At 35.2% G+C, this 11,556-nt stretch overlaps 2 protein-coding genes across 2 annotated transcripts; one reads left to right on the forward strand and one right to left on the reverse strand.

Moving 5' to 3' along the window:
- Window positions 1–1,090: 1,090 nt before the first annotated feature.
- Window positions 1,091–6,046, forward strand: LOC133785070 (putative lysine-specific demethylase JMJ16). Its single transcript, XM_062224333.1, has 9 exons — window positions 1,091–1,354; window positions 1,710–2,023; window positions 2,499–2,570; window positions 2,741–2,818; window positions 2,976–3,461; window positions 3,551–3,775; window positions 3,955–4,110; window positions 4,388–4,756; window positions 4,972–6,046. The coding sequence occupies exons 2-9, from the start codon at window positions 1,721–1,723 to the stop codon at window positions 5,776–5,778; spliced, it is 2,496 nt and encodes an 831-aa protein (XP_062080317.1). The 5' UTR covers window positions 1,091–1,354; window positions 1,710–1,720; the 3' UTR covers window positions 5,779–6,046.
- A 1,025-nt stretch (window positions 6,047–7,071) lies between these two features.
- On the reverse strand, window positions 7,072–9,159 carry LOC133785079 (probable arabinose 5-phosphate isomerase). The gene is made up of 3 exons (XM_062224341.1): window positions 8,398–9,159; window positions 7,802–8,025; window positions 7,072–7,525 (listed from the first exon to the last, which is right to left on the reverse strand). Exons 1-3 carry the CDS (start codon window positions 9,067–9,069, stop codon window positions 7,369–7,371), a joined length of 1,053 nt encoding a protein of 350 aa, XP_062080325.1. The 5' UTR covers window positions 9,070–9,159; the 3' UTR covers window positions 7,072–7,368.
- Window positions 9,160–11,556: the final 2,397 nt, after the last annotated feature.

The raw sequence follows: 11,556 nt of genomic DNA on the forward strand, positions 1-11,556 counted from the left end.
AACATAGTCGGTCTTAACACATCAAAAAGTGTTATCGTATGTTTTGATAACACATTTTCGGTGTTATTAAAAGCATTTTTTCTTGTAGTGCATATTAATTCTGTGTTAACAGAAAATGAAACTGTTGAGTCAACAATGACATCAGACTTATCTGGCAGAACGAACTTAGTCATTTCTTTTGACCATATCATTTTCGAAAACATCCTTATTCCTGGATGAACATAATCCTTGAAAATAATCTCATAAGATAATTTAAATACATTATTTTACCAATAAAGATTAATTGTGATAAATATGGTAAAAATATTGTATTCGCACTAAAATATATTTTTACACTAAAACTAGCTGAATCAAGTGACAATTATACCATGAATCAATAAGGATATACCACTGATTTTTCTCAATTGCTTTAAAATATTTTGTCTAAAATAAAGTTAGCCAATAAAGGATTTTACAAAGAGAAACCTCACCTTGTCTTGCCACCTAGTGAAATTGGATCCATCAAACCTATCAAACTTCACTAGGTCTTGGTTCATGATTTTGATAGTCTCACATTTCATTGAAACAAACAAGGGATAAACTTTTGAATGTTAGGAAAACATAAGTTGTCTCAATGGAAATGGTAAAAAGACATTTACATTTCTAAGCAAAATACACAAATGAACAAAGACTGATTAAATAAAGTTACAACTCTATAACAAAAGATACATGTAAATATGAAAAATAGTAGAAGAAGATAGTGATGAAAATACAACTCTATGACAAAATGATACAAATAAACCAAAAGTAGTAGAATGTAAGATATAAATGAGATTAAAACTCTAAAACAAAAATACAAATAAAAAAGTAAATAGAGAATAATGAGGGGAATGGACATAATCAATAAATATGGTAACAAAATGTGAGTTTGAGAGGTTTAACCGGCAAAAATAAAAAAGTGGATGTTAAGTGGATAAAAAGGGAAAGATAAAGGTACTTTGCCGATAATTACTCTTATATAATAATAATAATAATAATGTTGAAATTAGATGGGATTTAAATGCTAAAATTTCCACATTGGGAATCAAATTGCAAAAGCGGACATAAGTTTAGAGTTTTTCTTCAAATTACAAATTTATTGTCCCTCGTATTCTTTGTTTGAGTTGTGGATCTTCTTCTCTTTCCCCCAATAACTTGTTCAACAATCACTATTCACTTTCACTAGTTAAACCCATAGTGTTTTCTTTCTTAGTCTCCGACAATTTGGGGATTTATTTTTTTCTTTCTCAAATTCAAAAAAAAAAAAAAAAGAAACCCTAAAATCTCTCTCTGCCGCCACTGCTGTTGGGTCCTCTTCTCCGGCTACCATTCGCCGGTTCTCTACTCTTCCCCGTTATCTTATGTTTTTTTTTTTTTTGGGTATTTTTGTTTTGATTAATTTGTATATTAGGTTAACGAGGAAATTTTAGAAAGAGTACTGAGATTAGATTCTTGTAAGTTAAAATAATTCGTTGTTTGCATTCTATTTATAAAAAATGGAGAATTTTTTTGGTAGTTGGTTTCCCAAAATAGGATTTTTTACGCACTGAATTAACTTGGCAGTGAGTTTACTCAGTTTCGATTTATAATATCTGTTCTACCAGTAATATAGAAGACGATACCCTTTAATGGCTAATTTTGGGGTGTCTTTATGTTTGACTTTTTTTTTTCCCTCCATTGCTTTATTACAGGCACATCGGCTATGGGCAAAAAATGTGTGGCAACTAAGCTGAAAAAGAATCTAATTATGGCAAATATTTCAATTCCACCTGGGTTTATGCCTCTCAAATCCTTCAGTCTGAAGAGGATAGGGAAAGGTGATGAAGAAATTGATCATTCCAAGGACTGCTTGGACGAATCAAAAGAAGGGTCATTACAAATAGACCCCATGTTTGGTTTGTCAGGCAATGATTTGCTGAAAAAATCTTTGAGACTTAAACCCTGGATACTCTTTGATGAAGCAAATCACAAGTCAGAGGAATCAAACCGTGATCAGTTTGACGAGGTTATTTTCTTACTAGTGTTAATTATCATATGATATTGTGGTGGAAATTTAATTCTGTTATGTTTAGTTTCAATATGATTTATTGTATACACTAGTTTGGAGGAATGTGTTTATAGAGGTGTTTATTGCGGGGCATGGACAATTACATTGCATTGAATATCTGGTCATATTTTTTAAAAAGATACACGGATTTAGCTTAGCCAGAAAAATGAGTACTATAAATTAAGTCAGTAGGAAGACATGGGTTGAGAAGTCTTATTCCCTTTTCTATCTTTGTGTTTGGCTCTAGATTATTATTTATTTGTTCTGTTTCTTGTTTTAGTGGGAGGGGGGCAAAGAGCAGGTGTGAGCGTTGGTTTAGGAAAGAGGACACTGGTCTGTGGATTCTTGTATAATATTTTATGTAACTGGAGACTGAAAGCAGCTATGTTAATGCTCACTTGTACACATTTAATGCTTTTTATTTTTTCTTCAGGATTCCTCTTCAAAAACTTGCCTCCCAAAAGGTGTTATTCGCGGATGTCCAGATTGTAGTGATTGTGTCAAGGTTGATCTTTTTACATTCCAACTAAGTTGATTCTTGTATGTTAGTCAATAATCATTACTAATTTAAACATTTCAGTTGGTCTTGGACTCTTGGTATTGTTAGAACTCCAGCATGCTAGTGCCTTTATCTTTTGCTTGATGTTTCTAAAGGGTGTTGAAATCTTCAAGTAGGTAACAGCAAGGTGGCACCCTGCAGAAACTAAAACAGACATTCTTGAAGAGGCCCCTGTATTCCACCCAACTGAGGAGGTCCTTCTTTGAACTCTGATAATGACATTTGTTTTTGTCATTGAATTCCAAATTTGTTTAAGTTTGAGTGTTTAATATTTTTTATGTATAACTCTATCTTGGTGCGTGGACACATTCAAAATTTGAAATATTTGAAAGAGTTTGATTTCTCCTGCAGGAATTCAAGGACACCCTTGAGTACATTGAAAAGATACGTCAAAGCGGAGAGCCATATGGGATTTGTCGTATTGTTCCTCCTCCATCATGGAATCCTCCATGTTTTATTAAGGATGATAACGTGTGGGAAAGTAATACATTTCTTACCCATGCTCAACGGATTGATGGGCTTCCAGCTCCATACACTAAATTAGAGAGTAAAACAGAAGAGTTTGTTCAAGATATGAGGAATAAGAGGAGAAGAATCTCAAGAGGTGAAAGAGAATATATGGATATTGAACCCTTAGAGTCTGTACCTGGTCCAGAATTTACTATGAAACAGTTTAAAAAATATGCAGAGGATTTTAAAGGTCAATATTTCTGCAAGAGTGAAGATACAGATTCAAATGACTGCTCTAATGTGTCTAAAGCAAAATGGGAGCCCTCAGTGGAGAATATTGAAAGTGAATATAAACGCATTGTTGAGGATCCAACAGAAGAAATTGAGGTATGTTCCAAATTATGGCAATTTGCCTCGGCTTTTTCTTCTATTTTATATGGTAGCCTTATATTGTTATTGTTCTATATCGTTCAAAGGTACTTTGTTGTGACAATTTGGAGGCTAGGGTTTTTGGTAGTGGATTCCCAACAGTATCTAATCCTTCAGAAGCTTCTAGTATTCCTGAAATTGCAAATTCAGGATGCAACTTAAGTAATGTGGCGAGATTACCTGGGTCACTTCTTTCTTTTGAAAGCCCCGATAGTTCCTGCATTTTAGTTCCTCGTGTCCGGATAGGAATGTGCTTTTCATCTCTTCCCTGGGTAAGATTTAAGCATTGTTTATAGCATCCAAATGTTTCGATGGTCTATTGATTAGTTGTCCATGTCTATCTGGCATCTATGCTAAACTCTTAAAGCTTTGTCAACATCACTTTTCAATAACTACTGTCTGTGCATGATAACATGACCTTGGGTTGTTGTTTTTTTACCCTTGACTACAGAGAGTTGAAGAGCACCACTTGTACTCCTTAAGTTATCTGCACACCGGTGCCTCTAAAGTATGGTATGGCATGCCTGGGAAATACAGTGCTAAGTTTCAGGAAGCTTTAACAAATTACTTTAATGACATATTTGAGCATAAGTTGCGTAGTAGACTGGTGAGTTATTATGATTATGCTAGCATGAATCATCTAATTTTTTAATTTTATACAATTTTGCTAAGAGCCTCGTGTACTCTGGACTAAGATAGGTGGGAATTCTTTGTATTATTGATGACCCATTTGTGAACACATGTCATACTATGTAAGATTCTGAAAAGATACTTTTGATACGTGGCACACGTGATAAGAGAAAAGTACACGACATTGTGTTGTATCTCAAGGTTTACTTGCATCGTATCATAATCAGATATCATTAATTTGAATTTTGATACAGGTCAAACAACTATCTCCCTTTGCATTGAATTTAGAAGGAATTCCTGTCTTCCGTTGCGTTCAGAATCCTGGGGAATTCATTCTCACCTTCCCAGGGGCATATCATTCAGGATTTGATTGTGGTTTTAACTGCTCCGAGACAGCAAATTTTGCTCCCTTTGATTGGCTGCCTCATGGGCAGAATGCTGTAGAACTTTATCGTGAGTGGAGGAAGAAGACATCTATATCCCATGATAAGCTTTTGCTTCGAGCAGCTTTTGAAGCTGTCAAGGCGCAATGGGAACTGTCAATGTATGGGAAAAAAACTTTGGACAATCAACGTTGGGAATCTGTCTGTGGAAAGGAAGGAATCTTAACAAAAGCAATTAAGGTAACCCTTTATAACTTCAGTATCATATTGTGGTGATCCTATTTATAACATATATGATTGAAAACGTCCTTGGGCACTTTTAGAGTATCATATATCTGTGGTCTGCTCTGGTGCTACCAGAATTGTTCATTTGCCAATGTTTTTGCAGCTGTTGAAGCAAATGTCCTTTGATCTAAAGTTCGCTGAGAGTTGTTTTTTTTTTTTTCTTGGTGTAGTCACGTGTCAACTGTGAAGACATTGCAAGAAGATTTCTCTGCAACTCTTCACAGACCCGGAAGATGGACAAAACTTTTGATGCTGCCGGAAAAAGGGAATGCAAGATTTGTTTCTATGATCTGCATTTTTCTGCAGCAGGTTGTCCATGTTCAGAAGACATATATTCGTGTCTAAATCACACGAAGCAGCTTTGTTCGTGCCATTGGACTGAAAAATATTTCCTCTTCCGTCATGATATTAGCGAACTTAACCTTCTTGTTGAAGCTTTAGAAGGAAAATTTAAATCACTCTACAAATTTGCAAGAGAAATCCTTGGATTGTCTCTGGATTCACATGCTGCAAAAACTAGGTTACAAGCATCAAAGCAAGGGGAATGTGCAACCTCCCTCGCTGTTAAACTGGAAAACAACCAGCAGAAGCTCGGAAACAGGGAAACACCCAATTGCACAAGCAGTAAAGTTTCCAACTTCATGGCAGAAATGAAAGAACGTCTAAAATTAAAAGCCTCAACCAAATTAGCTGCATCAGTGAATAAGGTTACAGAGTCACCAAACGCTGCAAAGGTTAGTAGTATTGGTGAGAATGTTTCTTCTAGCATCAAGGCAGATAATAAAGCACACGGTTCCAAACCACCTATTTCGAAAGAACTGAAAGGAAAAGCTTCAGAACAGAACACAAAAGCACTTACAGGAATAGGATATGGTTCTTATCTTCAAATGGTGGCCTCAACTGAGGATCCATATGATAGTTTAAGTGATGTAAGTTCTGAAGAATCTGATGACCCAGATCTTTGCCTTTTATTTTAGATTCATATTTTAAGCTTCCAACAATCATTTTATCCACTGGTTAAAGGAGTACAGCCTTGGGGATTAGAGAAGCGATTACAAAATAGGCAACTAATTTTAATTACCACTGCGATTAAAGATGCTAACTGTTCAGAGAGCTTGTGTTTTGCTGTTTATTTAATGACAGCATCGCTGTGTAGTTTGTAAAATCTTTTGGGATATAGACGAATAAAAGTTACATTACTATCTAAACAAAAAAAAATAGAGGTTTATATCTTTTTTGACAAAAGTCTGTGTGTTTTGATAAAGTGTTTATACTTTTTTTCGACTATGTGTTCTGTCTGTTTGGGTTCTATGTTTTGATAAATAACTTTTGGACGTTATGTTTTGTAAAATGATTAAAATAGAATTTTAAACACGATTTTAGTCAATATTTTTTCAACTAAAATCAAAAATAATTTACCAAACTAATAATCTAGAATAAAAATAAAATCATTCTGCTTAAAAACTGGGTTGTTATATTCAATTTTTTCTTTATCAAAATTGAGTTTAGGGAGTAATTTGTCAAAACACAGGGTCTAAAAAAATAATAAGATAAAACACATGATCCAAAAAAATATAAATCCTTTGATAAATTAGTTTTTGAACTTAATATTTTATAAAAGTGTTAAAATAGAATTCTAAATTCAATTTTGGTAACATTTTCTCAATTGAAATCATAAATAATTTACTAAACTGATAATTTAGAATAAAAATAAAATTAATGCTTAAAAACTGTGTCGTGATATTCAATTTTTTTTATCAAAATTGAGTTTAGAAATTTATTTGATCCATTTTATGAAATAAAATTAAAAATTAAGGTGAAAAAAAGTATAATCCCTATAACTAAAAATCCTTCGACTTCTTTGCATACCTTATTGGACCCCGAAGGAAGAAAAACTGAATCAAATATTTTCTCCTAGATAATAATGGATTCCCACAATTAGGCCCCACCCACGTTACCTGATTAAAGTCTATGTCAGACTATAGTTGGAAGAAGCTGGAAGAAACTCTGCATGATATGACTACACTACCAGCCAAATACAGGGCCGAAATCTCTTGTTTTTTCCTAACCAAGTTCACTATATTTATGGCAGAACGTCAGTTTCTGCTCCACAGTTGTCTTGATTGTATGAAAATAACATAACATGAATAAAGCCTTTTGGGAATCGTAACTACATCTGATACAACTATTGTGATTATCATCTACTAGGGAACCAAAGCAGAAAAACACCCTAGAAATCCTACGCTTCTTTTGTCGTAAATAAGTTGTAATGAGATGAACAATCACACGCTTCAGAATGTAGTTTGACATGTTTCATGTTCAGAGTTACAAGAGCACAAGTCTGATTACTTTGGGATGATAAATAACAGCAAACATCTTGGACAACAACAGTGATGTGTCACTGATAACAGTGCTAACATAAATAATCAACTTTCTAGTATACAAGACATATACTGATTCACATGAACCCCTCCCTCACTTAAGGGGGTGAGTTCCTAGATTAATTTTTGAATGTTATAAAAGAATATAATCAAATTATTCAATACATGTAAAAAAAATCACACACGTCATAGCCCAGCAGAAACTAATCCATGCAGCGTGACAATTCCCATCACTCTGTTTTGATGGTCAACAACAGGCAAGAACTGTACAGGGGACGGTGGAGCTTCCATCTTTTTCATGGCTTCAACCGCCATTGCATCTGGACTAATGGTTCTTGGGTTCCTGAATTGACCAAAAACCTATTATTAGCATAACTGTAAATGGCTGAAATCCTTTATTATGTATGTAATATGGTGAAAAATGACACTTGAAAAATATGATCAAGTTAACAATCATATGAGTCATATCCACGTAGGCTTTGCTTCTACAAGTACAAGGACCACAATCTATTCTAAATTCTGAAAGATGGTAACCATGTGTCAGAGACAATGTAATACTAGCCACTAACGGCTTCATTTTGTTGAAAGATGAGAACTTTTTAGTTTTTTCTTTCATTACCTGTTACACATTTCACCAACAGTGAGCTTGAAGATGGCCTCACCACTAGCCTTGAGAGTACGACGCAGATCACCATCTGTAAAAGTACCCATCAAATGATAATCTTGGTCTATAACAAGCAGGCATCCACACCCTTTACTTGTCAGCTCAACTAGCTGATCCATTATAAGATCTGTCTCCTTACAAACAGGTAACTCATCCTGTTTCTTCATTACATCTGACACCTGCAACTCACATAGTAATTTCATAACCATTATTCTGCAATCTTTTCGTGCACATTGGCATAAAATTTGATTCCACTGAAATAATAAAACCTTCAAAGAAACAATAGTTCAAACCCAACAGACGACACTAAATCGTAATTCAGAAACTTTAAAAACAAAATCAACCCCCTTTCTTTTTGCTTCTTTTATATTTGTTTACTTAAAAAAACACATAAACAATACCCCATCAACATCAACATCAACACCAACATCAAATGTAACAATTAACAGAGGAATCGAGTAAATACCCAATATCACAATTCAACATATGTGTCGACTTCGAATTCACAAAGAAAAGGAATAAAAAGAAAGATTGATAGGAAAGCATTGTACCTTGAAGATGAGACTTTTTCCGATCCGACCCGCGGGATGATTACAGGCATACTCGTCCCTTGTCAAATTCCTGGCACCCATGAGCGCGATCGCCACCGTGTCCCCAAAAATCATCTGGATCGCCGTCGACGTCACAGGAGCCAAATTGAAAGGACAGAGTTCCCTCTCGAGAGGCAAATGCACATTCATATTGCAAACCCCAGCGAGGGCATTGCCCTCCACAGATGTCACCGAGATCAGATAAGCCCCTTTGGCCTTAGCGCAAGGAACAAGTCTCAGAAGCTCGTCAGTGTTCCCAGACTTACTGAAGAGAACCAAAACGTCTCTCTTGGTGATAATGCCGATATCACCATGGAGTGCATCAACGGGAGAAAGAAACCCGGAGGGAACGCCGAGCGAGACGAGGGTCTGCGAAATCTTCCGAGCAACGAAGCCAGACTTGCCGACACCGGAGAAGAATGCAGTGCCGGAGGATTCGAGCAGAACCTTGGTAAAGGCTAGGGTTTGGGAAATGTCGAGGTTGTGGAAGAAGAAATTGAGGTGATCTTGCTGAGACTTGAAAAGGTTGAGGATCGTAGTTTCGTCGATGGGGGATTGGTTATGGGTTCGGATTTGTTTGGAAGAAGAGTCCGGGATATGGAGCTCCGGCACCGTCGCTGGTAGAGAACCCATTAATGGAGCTCCGATCCAGACACGACACGAGAAACTGGAGATCTCTCTTTCTCGCCTGTATAAGAAAATTTTGCAATGTTATTTACATTAGTTTTTAATTAAATAAAATATCTTTATATTTATACATTTTAAAATTATTATTATTATTAGATCATTATTATTTGATACGCGCCTTGACGGTGATTAACATTGCTTATTTGGCGGGTTTTTGGCCATTGTATTGTCGGTGACTACAAATATTTTATATATTTATTTTTAAGAATTCCCATTTACACCCATCAAATTACATCAAACATTATTTTAATTTTTAATAATTATTTTTTTTGGAGTGTATTTAAGATTGTATTAAATTATGATTGAAAAGAAACACAATTCCAAGTTGGCTGAGGAATTTCTTCCCTCCAACAAAGCTCGTTATCTAACTAAAATACACGATAAGTTAATTTATGGGTCGCAATGTAAAATTACAACAAACTTGAGAGAATACCCTCAAAAATTTAGAAAGTAAGGCTGAAGACCAATAGCTTAAGCCAAATTTCGTCCTATTATTTAAAAGACTGATAAAACACATATACGATTATAGTGTAAAACTATAGAAGAATAAAGGAAGAGCGGTGACTCATTTGGAGTATGGAAGTGCTATCGAGAGTTTTATGTACGCCGCTCAGTGTACTAGACTTGATATAGCTTTTGCGTTAAGTAAACTTAGTAGGTTTACAAGTAATCCAATTGTTGATCACTAGAAGGCTATTTGAAGAGTCCTAGATTATCTTAAGAAAACCAAATGACTAAGCATTCACTACTTCAAATTTTCTTCAATCTTAGAAAGGTATACAGATGCAAGTTGGATATCCAATCCAGGGGACAACTTGTCCACCATTGGTTGGGGTTCCAAGAAACAAACCTGTAAATCTCATTCTACTATGGAAGCAGAGTTCATAGCTCTAGCTGCTACCGACAAAGAGGCTGAATGTTTACGAGATCTTTTGATGGGGATACCCATAATCAAAGAGAATGTATCCACTATATCGATACATTGTGATAGCCAAGCAACATTGGCTAGAGCATACAAGAGAGTGTATAATATGAAGTTTAGACATATTAGTCTAAGACACGGATATGTAAGAGAATTGATTCAAAGAGGAGTCATCTCAATATACTATGTGAGAACAAGTGAAAGCTTGGTGGATCCTTTTACTAAACCACTAATGAGAGATTTAGTGGCTACCTCATCTTGAGGGATGGGACTTAAACTCCCTAAGAGATTCACGGTTAATGCTAACCTATCTTAATACTAGTTACTTAATTAATGTTAGGTTCAATAGGTAATAACAAGTCAATCAAGTGAGGCTGACAGCAAAAACCAATTTTCATTTTCCACTTTGAACGGTTCTAACAACTCATGTAACTCCTAAAACTCATTTTTAATTTCATAAACATCAAATTAAACATTGGTAACAACTATGAGGTTGGTAGAATTTGAAACTCAAAGGTGTCTCAAAATTCTATAAATAGGAGTATATTGCTCACTTGTAACACGCACCAATTTCTATCCACTAGAGCACTTGGCTAGAAATTCACCATAGAAACTTGTTTATTCTAGAGAGTTATTTTCATTTGTGATAGTTCCTTTAGTGCTTGGAGATAGGGGACATACGCTTTTAGACAAAAGTTATAAATCTTGTTAAAGTTGGTGATCTTCAATGCTTTTTACTTTGGTTGTGTGAGTGAGAATTTTGTTTATTGTTCTTGTTCTTATTCTTTTTTCTACTATTGATTTTGGGAAATTTGATTAATCATACTTACATTAGCTTAATAATTAAAATTTGAACCAAAGTTAACCACCATATGATATCAATGCTCGTCTTTCATTTAATACCAAAAATACCCCTCTCATAACACCTTTCCTCTCTATTCTCCCTCTTCCTCTCTACCTCTCTTCACCATACCTCTCTTCACCATACATTCTCTCTCACTCTCTCTTCACCATACGTTTTACACACAAGATTTTTATACTAAAATCTTGCAAGAAAGATACACATTCGGACATTGTGGATTGTTTGAGGAGAAACACCAAGCTTTGTGTTATTTTTGCTCATAGTGAAGATATTAAATGGGTAAGTGATTTTCTTTGATTCTTGTTGTTGTTGGTTGCTTTTATGATTCATAATGCTGTTTATATGTTGGATCTATAGTTTGTTGGTATTTTTTGCTGTTTTTTTGGGTGAAAATCGTGTTATGTGAAAATCTGCGTTTTCTTGGGTTCCCTGAGTTTTTTTCTAAATGCCCGATAGTGTCCGATAGAGACCCGATACAGGCACGATAGTTGTTGAGTTTCAAGGTTAGGGATGAAGGTCCGATGGCAACCCGATGGTTGCCCGATAGTTTGGTTACCCGATGGTTATAAGGGTACGATGGCTACCCGATGGTTGCCCCGATTATTATTTTAAATCTACACATCCTTTTAAGTACGATAATGGATCGATA

The sequence above is a fragment of the Humulus lupulus genome, chromosome 1, assembly GCF_963169125.1.
Source record: "Humulus lupulus chromosome 1, drHumLupu1.1, whole genome shotgun sequence".
Taxonomy (NCBI): Eukaryota; Viridiplantae; Streptophyta; class Magnoliopsida; order Rosales; family Cannabaceae; genus Humulus; species Humulus lupulus.